This window comes from Montipora capricornis, chromosome 10 (genome assembly GCF_036669925.1).
Source record: "Montipora capricornis isolate CH-2021 chromosome 10, ASM3666992v2, whole genome shotgun sequence".
Lineage (NCBI taxonomy): Eukaryota > Metazoa > Cnidaria > Anthozoa > Scleractinia > Acroporidae > Montipora > Montipora capricornis.
The window spans coordinates 13561942-13583079 of NC_090892.1; the positions used below are offsets into that span (position 1 = coordinate 13561942).

The 21138-nt window shown below is 37.9% G+C and overlaps 1 protein-coding gene across 4 annotated transcripts in view; it reads left to right on the forward strand.

Annotated features, from left to right (window-relative positions):
- The first annotated feature begins 2693 nt into the window (after window positions 1–2693).
- The window catches only part of LOC138021410 (phosphatidylinositol 3,4,5-trisphosphate 3-phosphatase and dual-specificity protein phosphatase PTEN-like), a 40638-nt gene continuing 22193 nt past the window's right edge, over window positions 2694–21138 (forward strand). Inside the window, exons 1-11 of one of the 4 annotated variants that reach the window (XR_011126368.1) lie at window positions 2694–2921; window positions 3592–3692; window positions 6363–6447; window positions 7933–7977; window positions 8253–8296; window positions 9174–9304; window positions 10181–10430; window positions 11656–11714; window positions 12339–12440; window positions 12915–13109; window positions 17994–18774. Coding sequence is in view for 2 of the 4 variants with exons in the window: in XM_068868273.1 (XP_068724374.1) it covers window positions 2863–2921; window positions 3592–3692; window positions 6363–6447; window positions 7933–7977; window positions 8253–8296; window positions 9174–9304; window positions 10181–10430; window positions 11656–11714; window positions 12339–12440; window positions 12915–13109; window positions 17994–18371 (1449 nt within the window). In the remaining 2 variants the exon portion in view is untranslated. Of the gene's footprint in view, window positions 2922–3591; window positions 3693–3782; window positions 4099–6362; window positions 6448–7932; window positions 7978–8252; window positions 8297–9173; window positions 9305–10180; window positions 10431–11655; window positions 11715–12338; window positions 12441–12914; window positions 13110–17993; window positions 19730–21138 lie in introns of those variants that run through there. The other 3 variants (XM_068868273.1, XR_011126369.1, XM_068868274.1) reach the window with 3 other exon arrangements.

Genomic DNA, 21138 nt, shown 5'->3' on the forward strand with positions numbered 1-21138 from the left:
ACCCATAAGGGTTGAAACGTGTAACGCGCGTTCACAGCTTCCGAATATTCAGTGCGAACTGATTGGTTGAATGTTTCAGTGCTAAGTACCATATTTGTTGTTCCAAATATGGTACTTAGCAAATTGCATAGTCACAAGGTTGTTTCCCAGAATACAAGGGGCCGTTACACGTTTCAACCCTTGTGGGTTTCTGTTATTATTATATGGCTTGTGTTTGTAGGCGATATAACGCGCGCTCTGATTGGCTAATTGTGACTGAATTGTAGGGCATTATTCTCCCGTAATGCCCACGAGCCGATTACGGGCTTGCAAAAACAAAGCAAAAGGTAATTAAAAAGCCATATAATAAACTACTTACTAACCGTGCTGGCTCGAGCCGTACTGGGGAATATTGGCCCTCAGTCGTTTTTGTACGGACCTCGCGCCACGACCTCGGGCCAATATTCCCCAGTACGGCCCTCGTGCTTGGTTAGTAAGAAGCTGTTGGAGATCAGTTTCAAAATATGCGGTGTTCCAAATGCAATTTGACCATACGTTGGTCGGAAGTGTCAGCCGGTCTCCTCGCCCAACCCACCTTAGGGAGGCCAAGGTGGAAGTAACTTGCTGTGTCCTCCCTAAGGGGGGTTGGGGCGGGTGACACTTCCGACTTATCGGCTGCGCCTTAGTGGGACACATGACAACAAATTTCTGAGACCTCGAAGAAAAGCCGCAAATTCACGATTCGTGGACTTCCTGGTTCGAACCAAACCAGAAGATATTCCCGGTGCTGCTCGAAAAAATCGCAATCGCTGCATCCAGGGACGAGAATGAAGTGGAGCTTCATTATTTAAAAATTGCGTTCAATGCGGTCCCAAAGCATTTGTAAACGAAATCGTAATGAACGTGAGTGCATTTGTTCGTGATTTATGGGCACGAGTGATGTTTTGAAAGTTCTCGAAATTGCAAGAGCCGGAGACGAGTTCGATTTGAGACCTTCAAAACATCACGAATGACCATAAATCACCAAATGCACGAGCAAGTTCATACGCTGTTTTATTTGTTATATGTAACTTCCGTACCATCTATCGCATTCGTCATCGACCAATCAGAAACGCGGTAAGCTGTCAGTCAAAATTTCCAAATCAATACAGATTGAAAAGGGGAAAAGATTGTCAAACGACTTTGTAGCTAATAAAAGAGGAACCTGCGAAGTCTAAAGCTTCTTAAAATATCTTCTCTCAAAGGGGATTTTTTTCGTAATTCAGTGAAACGCAAAGCCGAACGAGCTGAAACAAGCCTAAGACAAAAGTTGCGTTTATTTAGAAAATCTGGAAATGGATCAGTTCTTCACCCAAGATTTTTAAGATTGTGGGTTTCTTGAGAAACAAATATTCTCTGAAAAATAAGTTTCTTTGTGAGCAAAAGGTTTGTGCAGTGCTGGGAGCACTTGCTTCACACCAACTTGCATCTTGATGTGACCCTTGTTCAATTCCTAGACTCGGCCGGTGTAACACATTGTGGGTTGAGTTTGTTGGTTTTCCTCTCTGCTCCAAGAACTTTTTCTCTGGGTAATCCAGTCTTCCCGTCTCCTCAAAAACCAACGTATGAGTCGATTTGCTTTCAGTACGGTGTGCCAAATAAATATGTATGGCAAGCCGTTTAAATAAGACCACAAAGATTCTTGTAAACTGAAATATATGGTGCGCGACCCACGCAAGACAAGCACGAATCATGACTTTCAGTTTTTAAATCGGTTTCGCTCCTGCGTTCTCGCATCGTCACGTTTTGCATAAGAAATCTCCGAGAAAATTTGGTATAAAATGAGAAAAATTCAGTTGCTACGAGAGAGGCATAAACACGCTCAGTCACGTCTTACAAGAGGAGGATTCAATTCGGCAGACGGTAACTGCTGGTAATTTTCACTGAGCTTTTGGAGCCGAGTACGATTCAATACACCAACGTATCTGCCAGTGTGCGCTTCTGTGTGGCACCCGGTAAGCTTTTTCCCGGTATAAAAAATAATAAGGACCATACGATCTTCCACGGACGCAAAGACATCAACAGCTCCACTAAACAATACTATTTAATTATAGCAGGTTGATAATTTCCCATGCAGCAGCCCAGCAAACTACGTAATGACTGAATGTCGAGTTCCAAGGAAATCTTGGACGCATGACTGCATATTTTCAATTGCTGTCTTAGTTTGGGGATCGTTCTCCCAATTCAGTTTCTGGATAGTTCGGTCAGTTTCAACAAAAGTGGAATAATCACATACAGAGGAAATTCCGAAATGTAAAACGTTTAATGACGTTTCTGGTGACGTGCGAGTCCTGGATGGTAAAATCTCGGATACCCGGCCTCCACTCAGAATCTGTTAATTTTTTGTCCCAAGTCGATCATATTTTTTCTTCCACCTTTCTGACCGTCCGAATGGAATGAAAAGTAAGTGGTCTTTAATGAGGGAATTAATTTAGTACTGACCGTTACAGTTGACTGACCAATGGAAACGTTCAAGCTCGAATATTTTGGCTTTAGTTAGTGTCAGCATCAGCTCTATTTGTTGGTGCACACATTACCTTATTTTTTCCTTATAAGGGGAACCTGGTAAAGAGGAAATTGCGAGACTGAAAGGACACCGGATGTCGAGCTAAACTGGTAACATTTGGGACCCGTGCTAAACCGGAAGTTTTGTCACTTCATCAATGCATTTGTTTCTTATCCAAACTATTTTAGACAGATGACCTCTAGTTTCGTCATAGCTACACGACTTTTATAGAAAAAAACCCTTGTTATAAGGATGAATATATTTCGAGTGAAATCGACATAGGACCATTATCACCCAAAGTACTTCGAATTCTAAACAATTGCGTACAGAATTAGTTGATGATGGAAACTCGAGTAGCCCCAATCTCTGAGAGAACACGGTGTTCTTCTGGATTAAGGTAATATACCGCCGGTTACTGAATTTTTTGGGTTGTTCAACAGATCTTAATCGAAAATGCATGTCTATTCAGGGGCTTTATCTACTATCCTAACTGCACCGCTAAGGGTTTTTCAATGACAATTTTACTTTCGACCGCCGTGACAAACGTTTTGCGATTTAGATTAATCGGCTTTTTGCTCCTCGTTATTAGATTTAAAAAATATATATATATTTCAATTGAGCTAATCTTCTTTCTCAGTCGGTTGTGCTTGACAGCAGGGAACGGTTGCTCGAAGCCTGGTTAGCGCTAACCGTTGGTTAAGAGATATCAAAACCTATAGGTTCATGGTAACCATACGTCGACCAACTCGGGCCTGATGAATGAAAGAATTCAAAATAGAAGTCCGGCTGCAATGTACATCAGTTAACGAGAGCAAGGCCTGCTGGTTAAAATACCAGCTGACAAAGAAGTTTTCGTGATTAAAATTATGTTACTGCGTGCTGCACTTTTGGCATCTTGGCGGTTGACGTACGTCGTTACCCTTAGCAAGGACGCGAGTCAATTTTAGAAACGAAAGTTCTAGGCAAAGAGTGTCAAGTAATAGATACTAAAAATATCCTAAGCGGATATCATTTAGACATTTTGACTTTTAACTTCGCTTGACTTTGTTTTCTTTTGTTCTGTCTAGTTGTGCGATCCACATGAGATCCATTCTCGAATTTCTAAAACACCGAGTCAGCAAGCAAAAAATCCGTTTTACCGAAGGCGGATTTGATCTCGATTTAACTTGTATCCTTTTTGAACAATTTGAAGGCAGTACACGGGTCTTTACGAGGATTTACGGGATTCTCCCCAGTTTCCTGTCTTCCAACCTTATTTGGGCAAGAGACCTTCGGCATGCAACGAACATGGTAGAGAGTGTGTTTTTTGTTCCTTCGTATTTAGCTCGATCTCTGTTGATTGCAAAGGATATTTCACTATTCCAGACTTACTGACTTATATCCGAGTCACAGGATATGAATCAGTGGAAGCGAGGCTTAAGCTAAAGAACTGTGGCCCTTTTGCGAAGAGGATTTATTCTGGTGGTACGTGTCACTTTTTCGACCTAGTGTTGAAGCTATGTCGTACTTCAAAGCTCTCGTTAGCAAGAAGAAGCGGCGATTTCAGGAGTATGGGTTTGATCTAGATTTAACATGTATCCTTGTTTGGGAAGGAATTGTCGGGATATATATCCATTTGACTTAGTTAAATTATCGCACAAACAATAATTTGCTTCGCGTTCGTTTCAGCATCAAAGCAAAGTTCAGTCATATTATTATAGTAATTTCGTGGTCTTTTACCTTTTATTTGGGATCATGTTTCCCAGTTGAAGCCTAACGCTCAAGGCCTATGGAACGCAAAGTTTCAAGGTCAGTTTCTCGTCGAAAACAATTATTCACATGATTTTACGAATGCACTGGAAAACCTTGGTTTATTTTAATGATTTCATGGTCATTCTAGGAAATCGCAGTTGATCAATCTCTTTTATCTGTCGTTGCATAACGTCAGCAAGTGAGATATCATGGTACTTTATGTGGTGAAATTATCCCAGTTATTGCTTTTGTTACTTGGAGATCAAATACAGTGTACAGAAATCCATGTTTGGTTTCTAAGTTGTGATTTCAGCTTCCGGCTATATTTCGGAGCATTTTAAGATTTATTAAATGTCCAAGCTGATTTCAACTTTCATTTTCACCAAAGTCTTCTAAATCTTCAGTTTTCAATTTTGAATGACGTTTAACTTTAATTAGGTTAATATTTGATGAACATAATTGCCTTTGATGAAAGCTACAGGTAATCTGGTAATTAGGATTACACACGTCACGAATATTTAGCTAATACATTATATTGAAGGTGAAAGATAGAACTTAAACAAAAGAATGGTCAACGAAGTACACTGTCTTGAGCCTCATGCAAACAGACTTAACAACTCCTAAAACTGTTGTCCCCTTTTGCACGGGGCTTTACACACAGTTGACTGATGTAACAATGAAGAAATCAATAGACTACACAATGAGTATACAAAAATTTGATTTTATCAATGGAGTTGATAATGTAAATACAGAGATTCTAAAAGCTGACGTTTCGAGCGTTAGCCCTTTGCTCTGACGAAGGGCTAACGCTCGAAACCTCAGCTTTTAGAATCTCTGTACAGTGGCCAATTTACATTATCAACTCCGTTGATAAAACCAAATTTTTGTATACTTCTTCCCCACCGACCCAGCAACACAGTTTCTTTAGAAACTACCCCCTTTACACAATGAGTACTTTGTTTTGAAACAAGAAGACATTTAAAAAAGGAAAGTAAATAACTTATCTCCCATTTAGCTTATGGGACTGTTTACTGAAATTTATAATTTAAATAAACACTCTATTCAGGGTGCAATGTTTAGGGTGCAGGAATGGTGCACTGGTGAGAGCTCTAACCTTCCATCAATGTACGTAGTTGGGTTGATTTATAGACCTAGTGTCACATGTGGGTTGAGTTTGTTGGTTCTCTACTCGGCTCCCCCAAGAGGCTTTTCTCTGGGCCCTTCAGGTTTCCCCAATAATTATTAGTGCCCCAACACTAAATACAATTGACACTTAATAAGTAAAGTTCATTCTCCATTTAAGAAATAGAGGACATTTTCCGTGTTTCCATAGCCTCATTTAAACACGAGGAGGAGTTGAACGAATTCGAGACAGTTATGCAAACCCGAGACGCAGGGGAGGGCTTGCGTAATTGTCAAAGATAATTCGATAAATGAAGGAAAATGCTGGTTTTTTTTTTACTTCTTGAGTGAAACAGATTTTCTTGATACATGCTCACATAACCAATCAACATTTGTGTGATGTCAGCCATGCTTCTCTCATCTAAACACAGCTATTCACTGATGAGAGTGCGTGTACAACAACCGTTCCGGAATTAACAAACTGTTGTGGAGTGTAATTTTACACCACTGAAGACAACTCCAGTTGGTAATCAGAATTGAATTTAATCCCAGAGTAACTACAGGTGTGATTTATCACAGAGTATCTGTATGTAAATACAGAGCCCAAATCACTGGACAGGCTGCCTCCACTGCCTTGCTTCAAAGTTATACTTGTAATATTGAATTCTTTCATGAACAAGGGATTCCCTATTTGACAAGTAAAATCTTCTGGAGTTAGACAGTGTTTATTGGGTCATGAGTTAAGATATAGTATCGTTGTTAACGTATATGTACCTAAGGGGTTGGACCCAATTTATTGTTAAGTAAAATCTCTGACTTCAGACAGTGAAATCTTAATGGGGACATGACGAGTAAAATCGTCTGGCATTAGACAATGTCACTGTCAGGGATCAATGGGTTGAGTTGCCCTCTTAGAAGGTTAACATTTAACTACTGCAAACAGATAAAGATATGAATTTTCTTTAACTTGTAAACCTTTCCAAAGACATCAAACCAAACATTGTTGCTATGGGATTCCCATCTGAGAATCTTGAAGGAGTTTACAGAAATCATATTGAAGAAGTCATAAGGTAAATTACCAGTAGTGAGCTTAGAACATTGTAGACAAATCCTAGCATTACAGTAGGGAGCTTAAGATTTTACGACGGCAACGGCAACAACAACGGCGCAAAACAATAATATCATTGGTTAAAAGAGCATAAATAATCATGCTGCACGTGCAGCACGGATTTTAGGATGGATTCATGCAGTACTCTGCATAAGGACGACGTGAAATTATCAAATTTGAGATTTTGACGACATCATGAGCATGCAACAGAGAATCTTTCATTCTCTATTTTGACTTTGTAACTGCTCGTACCAATTTATTTTTATGATATACTTCTCCCAAATTGTAAGAAGTGAACGAGATAGAATAACCGCAAAAGAATTTTGATAAAGCAAAGTGATATTTTAAGGTGACGTTTTCGTTGAAGTCGCTGTTGTAGATCTTAGGGTCCTTAGTAGCTGATAGAGGACAGGCAGCATCAAAGTCTTTAGCCTGCATAGCTGGAAGTTCTGTTGTTGCGGAGAGTGCAAGATTTCGAGTGATGAAGGTGCGAGAAGGCTGGGCTGGGAGGGGGGGGGGGGGGGAAATTGCACACAATGCAACAGTAGAACCAGCAGCTAAAGATCATTGTAAATTATTAATGAAACATTTAGAGGAGTTATAGTATAAAGGAGCACCACATCCAGGAACCAAGTGGTATAATTTTCATATGTAAACACGAGTGGTCATATTGACCAACAACATCACAATTCCCGCCTTTTTTTGTTTCTATTAATTAAAGGCCCACATTCACTCAAAAGTCATTGTGCACCGTGACTGAATTTTGTGTAACACGAAATTACCTAAATATCTGACATGTTGTTTCCCGCGTGATTCGCCTAAGTGCCTTTAGCCAATCACATCACGTATTTGGACAAGTCGTCATTTGAAAAACAAAAGCAAACGACTGCAATGACTTTTGGGTGAAGTTGGGCCTTTAACACCCAGTATTGTATTAAACCCTGCTTTAATCTTTTCAATCTCTACCATGTGTATTTTATTGTCCATATAATATAAACAACAACAACAATAACAACAACAACTACTCATTTGCTGTGCTCCCTGATAAGATAATGTTCTTGTCACTCGAACATAAAATTCATATCTTCTTGCCTCCGTGAAGTATCCTCTATTTATGTAGCTATATAACTTGTGTTTGTTGACTGTCTATATTGTAATCACATTTTGTATCAATGAGTTCCTTTTATCCTAATTTTGTGCCCTGTAAGTTTCCTGTCTCATTTATGTCACTACACTCCACCCCTCAATTAGCACTGCCACTCGTTTCTAGCATATACTGGTAATAATAATTGCAAACATAAATTTGTTTTCAAAAAATAAATATGAAACTTGAAACATGAAGATTGTTGTAATCTACCGTATACTTCCATGACTTGGATAGTACTGGTCACGTCCAGCCAGTAGTGAAATTATTATTTAAGTTTCTTGTCTTCTTTACTGTTCCTAGATTTCTGGAGGCAAGACACAAGGATCATTACAAAGTGTACAACTTGTGAGTAACAATAGTACATGTACAATCTCTTCCAAGGTCGTTGACAGAATGCAACCCTTTAATTATAAAGTGCTTCTACAATCAAATTGTCACATACCTCTTTTGTTGGCCCAATCGATCGCTACCTTCCAGAAGTATAAGTTGACCAAGTTTCGTCTTTATACAATGAAGGGAAGTGGTTTTTCTTCGCCATGTAACTTGCCAAAAGATTGCAGTGTTTGAATGCTTGCATTGTGCAGCTACATAATATTATTAAATGTGTTTGTTGTTCTCAGGTGCTCCGAAAGGCATTATGATCCTGCCAAGTTCCAGAACAGAGGTCAGTGAACATTAACAAGTTACATGTAACATGTAGTAATAGTAATACATAAAGTAGGCTGGATCTTTCAATTTAATGGTGATTACAATGTTGGGCTACTGACTGTTAGTTAGTACTTTCCCTTCTAAGAGACGCACCCATAGATTCGACTCTGTATGAAGTGAGATCAACAACTACATCGCGCAATGGAGGTTGGGTGCCTGGGATGTCCAAGGGCTTCCAATGGAAGCTGGCCAGCAAGCCCCTGGACCAAGAAAAAGTCCAATGGCTGGCAATCCCCGGAACCCAGGCATCAGGGCTGCAATTTTTTCTCATGATACGATACATGTACTGTACATATCAAGTGAAGCTATCTAGGTGATCTGGTGACGTAATTTGGAGGACTGGGGAGAAAAATTTTGAAGCCGTATCCCACAACCTTGTGCAGCCTTATTTTCGAATTCAACATGGCAAAAGCGAGGTTAGATCTTGCCGAGGCTACTTGAATGTTCATTCAGTAACGAGAAATGTGGTAGACAGGTAATGATCTGTTGAGTTTTGGCGATGGCAATACTGCAGGGAGTTTGGAAAACAACACCTAATGCCTATGATCCTCGCAGTTATGAATGCAATTTTCGCAATTGCATAAAGAAGCCTGAACAATTCAGGACTTCAACGGGGTTTGAACCCGTGACCTCGTGATACCGGTGCGACGCTCTAACCAATTGAGCTATGAAGCAACTGACATTGGGAGCTGATCATCAGATCACCTGGCTGCTGGTGTTGTGGTGGGGGGGGGGGGGGGGGTATAGATAAGGTTGAACCCACCAGCTAATCCTTGCACAAGAGTCTATTGCTCCAACCAACCTGATTGAATTTTTCTTTTAATTTTCCTCAGTGGCCACGTATCCTTTCGATGACCACAATGCACCTCCTTTTGAGCTGATTAGACCATTTTGTGATGATGTGGATTTCTTTCTGAAGGAAGATGAGGAAAATGTAGCTTTCATTCATTGCAAAGCTGGCAAGGTAATATAATAAAATTATATGGAACAACAACAGGTTGCAGGTCATCCATATAGTACAACATTAATTTGGTGAAAACCCACAAAAAAGATCGATGATAGAAGAAGAATTTTAGCATGATGACCAATACCCTAAATTTTGAAATTAATATGTTCCAAGTATCCCCAGGCTAGTTTTCTTTTTCTGCACTATTCCCCACTCAATATCAAAATAATACACCTTTCATTCATCAGCGTCATAGAAGTTTGATAATTAACAATTGGTTCACGTTTAGTGTTCATTATTATAATTATCGAGTATTATGGATAAATGCTGAAAGTTTTGAGAGCACAGCAGAAGCTTATTAAGAGTTGCTCAAGGTGATACCTGAGAGGAACTATAACCTCTTGAGTGTCTCAAAACGTTTCAAGTGCATCCATACCTCGATACAGTTTACATGTTTGTGCACAGCTAAAAGCATGGACCACTACTTGTATAACATGGACAGGAAAAGTCGCTTCTGAATCAATGTTTGAATTCAAAATTCTCCTCATGGGAAATAGAAACGAATTTTCACATTTTAATGCTTCCACCTTGAAAAATAAGTGCATTGAAATTGCTGAAAAGTGTTCTGAACATTTGACCTCCTCACAACAGAACTGACTATTGAAAAAATTAATAGTTCTCCCACTTGTTCTTTTTAACTCAAAGGGCTTGGTGAGTTCAGGTCTTTTAAAACAACATTCACAGGTGCTGAAAATGGGGTAGTTTGGTGGCATATGTTTTCTTGTGTGTCCACCAAGCTTATTTTTTAGTTTTGACTTTGTTGGGAAAAGTAGTGTTGGAAGTAGTGTTATTTAACAATACATGGCAATGTTTGTTGCATTTTTTACTCCTTAGGGACGGACTGGTGTCATGATTTGCTCTTATTTACTTCACAACAACCACTTCTCTGAAAGCACAGAGGCACTCAAGTACTATGGTGATGCACGCACAAGAAATGCTAAAGGAGTGACAATTCCAAGCCAGAGGAGATATGTTCTGTATTACAACCATTTATTAAGGCATGAGCTGAAATACACTCGAACGATGGTGCTTCTCAAAAGCTTTGAAATGTCGCCTGCACCTTCATTCCAAAACACCACTTGTAGTAAGTGTAGTATCAACAGAGGTTTTGTATGCATTGCATGCCTAGACGTATTCTGTACATTAAACTAGTTGTACACAATATGGTGCTGTGAATGTGGTTGGGTTATTACGGTAACCACTTTGTGTCTTCCTTTTTGAATAAAACTAATTTAAAATTAATGACCGCTAATTTCGAGCACTGATGTACAATGTACAGCCAGCTGATCATGGGTTATGACAATCCACTATAAAGACAATTTATTCACTATAAAGACAAATTAAAGTAAAAACTGGCAGGGCTGTATGCATTTACAGCTTACGGGGGGTAACAACTGTAACAAGGCCTGTTTCGGGAGAAGAACTCAATTCTTCTGGGAATTTGTAGATTTCATAGGGAATCAGGGGACTGCAATTTTTTTGGGAAACATGACATAGTTACATTTATTAAATTTTCAACCTCAGATAATGCATCTCGCGTGCTCTGATTGGTTCACTCAATCTCGGTTATCAGCTCATATACCTTAGTGTGACCTTATATGGTAAATGATTGCACTAAGCGTTGCTGAGCTAAAAACCTTTTTCACCGGAAAGCCAAATTCCTCACTGAATAAAGCCAAAAATGAAAAAAACTTGTTTTGTAGAAACTTTGGATCAATTCCGACATTTAGAAGATGCCAAAAAAGCAAGAAATGTTTTTGTGATGAGCCTACGTCTGTCTGACCACAAGCCTATTACACAACATCGCATGTTCGTCAAGTTTTTTTCAATTTCGCTCGGATTTTCCATCTTTTTTCACTCGTATTTCGTAATTCCAAATTTTTAGAGTTTAAGGAATTTATTAAAACAATTATTCCATTCGCGCTTGTTGGATATGAGACTGGTTATAGCCAACTTGGCGCGTAGCACCTCGTTGGCTATTTACCATCTCATATCCAACGCGTGCTCATGAAATAATTGTTAAGTATTTCAGGGACATGACAGATGGTATGGAAGAGGTACATGAATAATTAAAAATTAAACTCAGATTCAACAAAATTACCTACAGATAAATAATGCCTGTGCACAATAAATATTTTGCAACTTTTTGACACTCAAGAGCTGTGAAGATGCAGCAGTGCAATACTAACAGCTCCAAGCTCTACGAATGTAACTATTAATTATTCCTTTTATAATCTTGTTAATTCTGTTGAAACAAGTTTATTGTACATGTACATTAACTTAATTGTAAACTGATTACTTACTTTCAGATCCATTTTACATAATTTGGCAACAGAAGGTGAAGTTATACCAATCAAAAACAAATGAGGTATGGTATTAAAACCCGAAATCCATGAGCATAAAATGACACAGCATTCCTCACAGTTTAAGGTTCACATCTGAAATAGACTCTATTACCTCCACATGTGCATAATTAAAAGTGATACTGTACTTACATTAATCTGTGTAAAAATTTAAAACTTTATGCCAGGAAGTATTGTGTTTTCATTGAATTCAGGTACATGTACTACTTTTGAATAATAACCATAAACTAGGTAATTGTTGTTATTGTCAACTGAGCCTCTGCTACATGTAATTCATGTTGACCACTGTGTTGTATTGGTTGGTAATGCTGTGCCAACCTTTTTCATTTTGCTGAATGTTGGGGCAAAATGTTTGTCTGTGATCAACAACGTTGGCACATTAACAATAAAGTGGCTTAAAGTGCCCGGTCGTCAACCCTTAAGGCAAGCAATGTACTTTGGATAGCTAACAAAACTCTTGGCAACCAACATTTGACTTGATTTGAGTTAATGCAATTTGATTTCAATATGCATTGTCCCCTTGTAGTGCCCCAGTGCTAGAAGACTTGACTCTTAAAGTTCGTCATTATTATTCTTGTTGTTTATATGTAATTACTTGATTATTGATTTTTAGTTGTTGCATGTTTTAGGGAAAGAAAACCAGTGAAGGATTTGCTTTTGACCTGACCCAACCAATTCCAATTTGTGGTGATGTCAAAGTAGAATTCTTTCACAAAGACGTGTTTAAAAAGGTGGGATACAATGTAACTACACTAAAGTTTTTTTTAATGAAGTTCCCAGATCACCAAACTACAATCCTGGACAAAAGTCTTGGGAGTTGGATTCATGATTGTCCATAAAAGTCTAGTCACTTTTGGGCTTACCGGGTATCCCTTAGAGCATTATCCTTGTCCATCAGAGTGCTAGTGTTGTCTCATCCCAGGGCTTGAAATAAAAAAAACTGAAGTCGCCTTTTGGCAGAACGTTAAGTTGCAATAAGTACAAAATGTACATTCAAGTTGTGAGAAGGTTTAGGAGCCCCAAAGGCAGGAAAACAAGTTCAAAACTTTCCATTAACACTCACTGCAAGGCAATCTTATCACATGCTCAATGCGCAAGTAGGCTGTTGAAGTGTGTGACATTGACTGGGATGTGTTCTTTTGTTACAGTAACTGTTCAAATTTGTTTTGAATTCATGATTAATGATACTGTCTTATTTCTTGTAGGAAAGGATGTTTCAGTTTTGGTTTAACACATTTTTTGTCAGTCAAGCAGCGGTGACAAAAGAAATCTTTGAGGATGAACCAACACTTAAAACACTTGAGCTGGATTCTAATTTACGGTCTTTTAGTATTGGAAGAGACCATTTGGACAAAGCACACAAAGATTCCAAGGAAAAGATTTTCCCAGCAGATTTTATGGTATGAGTAGAATGTTACTTAACTTTACAGTATGTAAAAAATTTACTTAATTTGCCATTCATAATTTTACACTCAGGATTACCCTTTTGATGATTCTTTTCTTTTAATTTGAATAAATAATTTATTTGATTATTGTTTATTATCAATGATAATCTTCTGAACAATGTGGAAATCAGTGAGGTTTGCCAAAATAAACATCCAATCACAAAAATATTAATAACGCTAATAAGCACTAAATTAATACAGTGATAAAGAGGATTGTCCAGTACAACTCCATGATGAAATTCGCATTTTTAGTTACTAGTAACAGTGTAACAGTAAACACCTGCAGGCATATACAGACAAGTGGACTAGTTAAGAACATCATGTTGAAATTTGGCACGTAAAGCATCATAATTTATAAAATAATAATAAGAACAAATTCAGCCCGATAAATAAAATGTGTTCTTGACATAAATGGAAAGGGTATTAGAACAAGGAAGCAATACAGCATGGTAACTATAACAGCAGTGCTGGCAATTAATAACATTCCAGACTGTCCCTGTTTCAAAGACCAGCAACTAAACCTGTAAATTTGGTTGCCCTGATAAATGCTTGGTTGTCCATTACCTTTGGGAAACCCCTACGATTAAATGCACACCGTGTTGAGATGCAATTGCATGGCATTGGAGCTTGAGTGTCCCGTAGTTCTAAGTGTGGGCCTGTGTTTTTTTTGTCAGCATTTTTAAAATGGAATCTTTGATCTCCATCACCAGCTACATGTACAAGTGAATTTTCCTATCTTACAATTTTTTGTAAAAGCCACAGGTATTCAAAACACGGGAAAATGCTCAACTGTAGCAGATTAACAATATTGTTAACTTCATACTCCTATCGACATGGACAACAGAAAACTGTCGAGTGAGTTGGGTGCTGCTTAATATGTAATACATTTTCAATTTTTTTGGCTGGGTTGTCCGTTGTTCAGACAACCAACGACTTCATTTGACTAAAAATAGGTAGGCATTGCGTACGTGCGGTAGTGCAGTAACTTGACACAGTGCTTCGTTCCGTAACTGTCAACTGAGAGCTCTGTGTTTTGTTTTCCAGGACGTAATAATTATGTAGCTCTAATAGTACATGATAATGTTTTGGTATTGTAAATTATTATAGTGCCATGGTAGGTGTCTTCGGTAAATAACCCCCTGAGAAGACATGTAGTTACTAGTAAAATAAGAAACCCAGAAAGATTGAGAATCGACAAACATTGGCTTGGAGGCTGACATGAAGTTCATCTTCTTTTTCACATCAAGTTTAAGCGTGTACTCTGAGCATTTTACAGTTTCCATGACAAAAGTTCACTGAAGTTAAGCCCTGTCCGGCGGGGTTTAGTATTTATTTATTATTATTATTCTGGATGGGAGACCTCAAAATATATGACTTGCTGATAGAAAATAGGGCAGAAATTTTATTTTACATGTAATGCTCAAAATTGCGAACTAAGTAAGGTACAGAATGATTTTGTTAGCTTGCTTTATGCAAAACAACTATTGATGCAAAAGTAAATAAATATTGATACACAGTTTAAGGAAGAGTACAAGGAAGTTTTTAGGAAGTGTTGACTGAGAATAAAAAACACTTGCCATCAGCAACGAAATTTGCGACATGAAAACAACATAAATTTGTGCGGTGAATAAGAAAAGTTGCCATGACCAAAAAACAGTGGGGTCTTGGGGTCTTTGTTTTCGAGACACCCGATTGTTGTTTTGTTAAAGTAAAAAAAGTAAAGTGGTGCATTTATATAGCGCCTTTATCACAAACGTCTCAAAGGCGCTTTACAATGATCAATTTACCCCTAGCGGACTGGAAGCATATACAGGGGCAAATGGCAGCCGCTTCTAAGCAGTCCATGCATGCTGGTACTCATTTTACCGACCTCGGAAGGATGGAAAGCTGAGTGAACTTTAGCGGGAAAGAAGGTCGCCAAATATTCCAGTCTCGGCAGAACCGGGAATGGAACCCGGGACCTTAGGGTTGGAAGGCAGAGATCTTACCACTGCGCCAACCCCTCTGCTCTACATGTAGTTTGCTTTTTTTTTTCCTTTGAAGTGTTATGAAGTTCGACAAGAATTGTGTGAATTCAACACAAAGATCACAATGGTCCAACTCTTGAGGATGACCATTGTTTCTGCAAAGTCAAAAATTCACTCTCCTAGTTGAGGTTATTAATTTTATTACCAGGTAATTCCATCGTTTTGGAAAATAGAAGCTGCGTTATTATTCATCAGTGTCACAAATTCTTGCCAATTTTGGGGCTCATTTGTTGAAATTCAAGCACGCTTCCAACAGACCTTTTTATTTTTGTGTTCCACCCAGTTAGTTACGTGAGGATTTGAAAAGGCTTTTCAGCTTTGTTTTCCCTCTCACTTATTGCATTAATTTTATTACAAAGCTATCAGTGAAATCAACAGACACAGATTAGCGGAATATAATCAACAAGTTTACCAGTCAGCAAAATTAAAGTAGTGTTGCTGACAATCTTATTGACTCACACCTAGAATTATTACCAGAAAAAAAAATTTAATGTTACAATTATACATTAAAAAAAATACAATAGGATAACAAGGAACAGTGATAAATTATTTGGAGCCTGCATGTATTTTCGAGTTACTTGTAGCCCTGAACGTACACTTACACTTGATGACTAAGAGATTTCAACATTTGTGATTTTTTAATGTTTCGTTTAATTCAGAAGATCTCATCTTTTCTATTACTGGGCAAAAGTTTTGAGCACAGTGCCATGGGAATTTCAACACAAACAAGCTGATCAATCGCATATAAAGATAATAGTTTTCTTCTGTTTTTCTTTCCCTTGCGAGGAAATTACTGTTGAATGTTTTTTAATGCAGGCAAAGAAGTTGACCCAGTCTTTGAAAATAAAAATATTATGGTCAACTGGTGATTTTTTTCCTTGTTTATTTGACCTGGAGAATGTCTGTGGAATGTGAGCTTGCGTGACGATCTCTGTAGACAGGAAAATCAATAATATCTATTGCAAAAAAAGCATTGTACACTATAATTATGTTAATTAAACCTCTTGTAATGTATAATATTAATTTTGAAGTAGGTATTTCTGAAACCAATTTTAAATTAGAAAATTAAGGTCACTTTTAGGCTGATTTCTCACTAAGCACCCCTTAAAGAAGAATTGAATCCGATCAGCCTGAAACCTGAAATCAGTGTTCTTATACTGTATGCGGGTGTTTACTTTACATGACGTTTTTAGGCTTAAGGAGACACCTTGTGACGTTTGTGCAAAGTACCATGAATCCTATTTATGCGGCGTATTAGACATGTGTGAGAATAACAGGAAAAATAAATGGACATCATGCTAAAGGTACTTGACTCACATCTGTTGGCAAAATGAAAGTAGAATTAAAAAACACTGAGTTCAGTTTAAAGGCTAAGTTTGGGTCAGTTTTCAAAGCCCGCATCCATGTACATTCACTCAAGCATGACCACGGGCACAAAAAGTGTGTCAAATTACCTATTCCTCAATAGCTCATATTTCATGCGACAATAAGCAGTACATGTTAATGTCAAATACATTAACCCATTGACTTTTCAGGCGCCCTTAGCTACAGTAGGACACCCCCAGTTGTCGAATAAAATCATCTGGTGTAATCTGACAGAGTTAAATCTGTCAAGTCTCACTCCCTGGAGTCAATGATTTAATTGAGGGGACATTTTTTGACTGATTAAGCTCAGTTCACTTCAGAACCAACATAGCCTTTAGAAGACATAGGTGGCAGACTTATAGTGTAGTCCTGGCGGCTTCTTGTCCTTCAAACAATAGCAGTGTTCAAGAAATATTTTTTTTCAATAGTGACTCAAGGATACTTGTTGAGAGCATTGTTGCTGTCACAGCTCATTTGCATTATCTCGAGACAAAGTTCTGTTGTCTGCATCTTACACACTGATTGTTTAAACTGACTCCAACATTTAGAACTTGTTTCTTTTGAAAAACAGACGAGCAAAAATAATATTTATTAGTCTACAAGAAAAAGACTTGGTGATCACCAGCAAAATTGATAATTTATTACGTGTTCCAGCATTGATTTCCTAATTTTAATTTTATTTTTGTGTTGCTTGATTCCATTGAATCAGTAATAACACTAGAAGTAAAAACTTTGCCTGCAGGGTTTGGTGGTGATGGATGCTTTCTGAAACCATCAAATCACTTCTACTTGGAACTACTTGTTTACATCTTTAGTGTCTGCTTAAAATGATTTTCTAAATTGCTGCCTCTTACACTTTGTCGGTGAGGTAGATCTGCTTTTATACCTCATTAGACACCATAAAGCTTGTAGGATACATGGACATTTGGGACAGGTGACAAAACTAGAGGGTACCCCTTGTTTTGTCACCCAGCCTAGCCCTGTCTCTAGCCTGCGTAGCAGCCGTTTTCTTTCCTTTTCCAGGCGGATATCCGACAAGCGAGCAATAAAGCAGGCGAGTGCCTGGATTGAGCAAAAAAATAGAGAGAATTGGGGACGGGGTGAGTGAGAAGGGGGAGGGGGTAGCTTCACCCCCTCCCCCTACTCCTTATTTTTCGCAATCTCTCACAGTTTTCGTCCCCTTCGCGAGCGTTTGGAAAAGGAAAGGAAACGGCTGCTATGCAGGCTACCCTGTCTCATGCGCTTTCAATAATAATTATGGTGTCTAGTTATTATGTTTTGTGATTACACCACCTACCACCTGCAAGCAGGCCATTGGTGAGGTATCGGGTAAAGATGTAAAATTAATAGTACAGTCATGTACATTATAGGAAAGAGGAACTTTCAAATTATGATGGTATTTACCGCTATAGTTCTTTGACTAATTTGCAATAACTTGTTGTGGCAGGTTCGTGTTAAATACTCAGAGGTTGGTTTAGAAACACCATCAAGGTCATCATTGGCAAGGATACCGTCAAACCCGGAATTAACAAGTATACATAAAAAGACTAATTCCATGGATTCGTTAGAAGATGGAATTGATAATTACAAAGACAAAGAGAAAACAGTCACTAAGATGCCTTATGCATCATTGCCAAGGACACCTATGAATTCAGGAATGAAACCTACTCACAAGAAGACCCGTTCCATGGATTGGAATGTTGACTCTATTGAAAATAGTTATCAAGATCAAGAGGAAGAAGATAACTTTTCCGATTCAGATACTGAAGAAGAATGGAAGAAAGAAGCAACCTTACTTCAAGGCACACAAACAACGTACGTGTGATACAAATTGAACAAACTTTTTGCGATGCAGTTCATACTGTAAGGCTGTTATCATCTGTCTTTGGACCTCTGGAAAGTAAAAATTTCTTTTGTGGACTGGCCAAAAACGTGCCTGGTGAGATGTCATTGATCTATAGTTGTTGCAATATTTGACAGAGTACATGTAACTGTTGTGTTTTTTTCTAATGCCACAAGCTAAAGGCAGAGGGTTATCAAAAACATTTTAAGTTTAAGGTTACATTTTAGTTAGCTTGCAAAACACTGAACCCAATAAATATTAGAATTCTCTACTGTAGCATTAAACCTATATTTATCTTGTAATTGAATAACAACTACAAGAGGTCTGCACTAGGGAGGAGCCAAATAAAGAGTATTTTCTAAATTATAAATCCCTACTACTGTAGGTATGGGCTGCACACCAACACAAAAGTCTTGAAGAAAGGTGTATGTACAGTTTTAGTTGGATGGAGGGAGGGGAGGGCTAGGGCTGTAATAAGTATTCTTTTCATAATCATGCTCAAACTTAATATCTTCCCTCACATCATCCCCCATCCCATGCATTGTTATACAATTATAAAGGTCTCTTTGTAAACGTGTATTTTTAATTTAAATTACAAGATACATTAAGGGAGGCTTGTGAGTTAAATATACACTGTTGATTCAGAGAACTGTGGATGTATTATTACAGTACATGTATTTTTTTACCAGAATGTTGATTATAAATTGACCAATCACAATCGAGTTCAGGACACCTGCCAAAAGGCTGCTTGATTTTGGTTTTCTTATTAAAAGTCTGATTGTCAGCACAAAAGTTATATTTTTTGTTTAAAATCTCTAAGGAATTTCACAATTGAACAGTTGAAATTTGTGTAACTTGTACAGATTTTTACCTCTGCCATACCCTTAATTTCCATAAATTATGTACGTTCCCACACAATAATATTATTGATGAAAAAATATAGGGTAGATAATTGCTATTTTGGTCTACGAGACAAATCATTTTGGAAATTGATCTCCATTTTAAGCAATAAAGGTTCCTTTTTAAATTAATCCCTAAATCAAAATGGTCCTGACCCTTAATGTGATGAAAAATGCTCCATTTATAATTAGACCAATTTTTCACCTGACATCACAGGGAAACAAACTAGAAGTGGCAGCCACGGTGGTGTAACAAATGAATCTTTGTTGTGCAGATGCTGTAAACATCTACTTTTTTTGTTTCGATTAACCAGCAGTGTGGCTAAATGCCAGAAGGAAATAAACAATGGCATTTTATGCAATTTAATTTGTAGGTTCAGTTATTACTGTAGTCATGTTCATTGTACAAAGTTTAGTATTAAAAAAATAATTCTTGTGAATTCAGATATTTTTAATATTATTGTTTGTGATGTTTATAATAGGAAAAGATAAATCTCCTTTTAGAAGCTGAGATGAGTGATTTGATTTTTCAAAGCTGTGTAAAAACTGAATCAAGTACTTTCAGTTTTCAGGAAGTGACGTCTGTATTATGGCATGATTTCTTCTATTACACCATATGAGGACCGCAAACTAGAAGAACCATAATTTCAAAAGTGAACCTATAATCATTTTATGGTTGTGGTCTTCACATTCCTAACCAATAACACCGTGCACTGAGATTTTTGACATTAATTTTTTTTTTTGGAAGGGCCAAATAATTTTATATGGGATAAAAAATGAAGGGCTGTATTTATATTAATTTTTATAATAGCCTGAAGTGACTTTATTCCTTAATTGCATTTTTTGTATAACCTGGAGGCAAATAATGTGCATTTGTTATAATGTTAAGCATCTAAAAGGTTGAATCCAACCACTGTGAACTGATGCAAGTCATGGCTTGCTCTTTTTCAATGCAAAGCCCCAGAAAGGGGAGTGAAAACAACCTAGTTCCCAGGGTCTTACATCTCCCCACCCCAGAGGAAGTGAGGGAAGAAAGACTAGTCACATGTCTCCCAAAGAGCGGGAGATGACAAAAAAAAAACCAGAGGGACAGGCAGCAAAGTCGTTATTTGTCTTTCCTGAGCTCACTATAGAAGGGAAAATTTTACCAAAGAGCAGCACTGGCAATAGGTGAAAAAAATTATAATAGATTTTCCCTACCCTGTAGGCAAGACAGCAACCACGTCTCTACCAAAAGGAAAAAGCTTCCAAGCACTTTACTTGTTTTGGCTTTAGATTTACAATATCAGACATTGAAGATTGCTGAAAAACATGGCAATTGCTCTACCCAAGCTTCAGCCAGCGCTTCAATCTTCAAATACCTGCGGCAACAACATTTGGTGAGTGGGGACCCCTCCCAAGGTGGAAAGTTTTTCACTAAGACATGTGACCAGCCTGAACCAGGGTCTTTCTTCCCTTGCTTCCTCTGGGATGGGAGGATGAAAGACCCTGGAAATGAGTCCTTTGTCACTTCAAGTTGCTGCTGCAGTATTTTGAAAAAGGAGACATTTTGCTAAATCACAGTTACAAAAAGTCACTTTATGGCAATAGGTTAAATTCAAACAGCCCTAACTGTATAATTGAATTGTCAGTACAACTGCAGATTGTTTAGCTCAGTTGATATTTACATGTATCTCCAGAACCGCCTGCTAGTACTACTACACAATCCTAAACAAGTTCATCTTTGTTCTGACTTATCCTTCCTTATTTGTTTCCAGACCAAGTTTTCACAATATTATAAGAATTTTGGTTTTCGTGCAACCATTTTGGTATGACTAGTGACTTGTACTGAAATATGATTTTGCTTAATT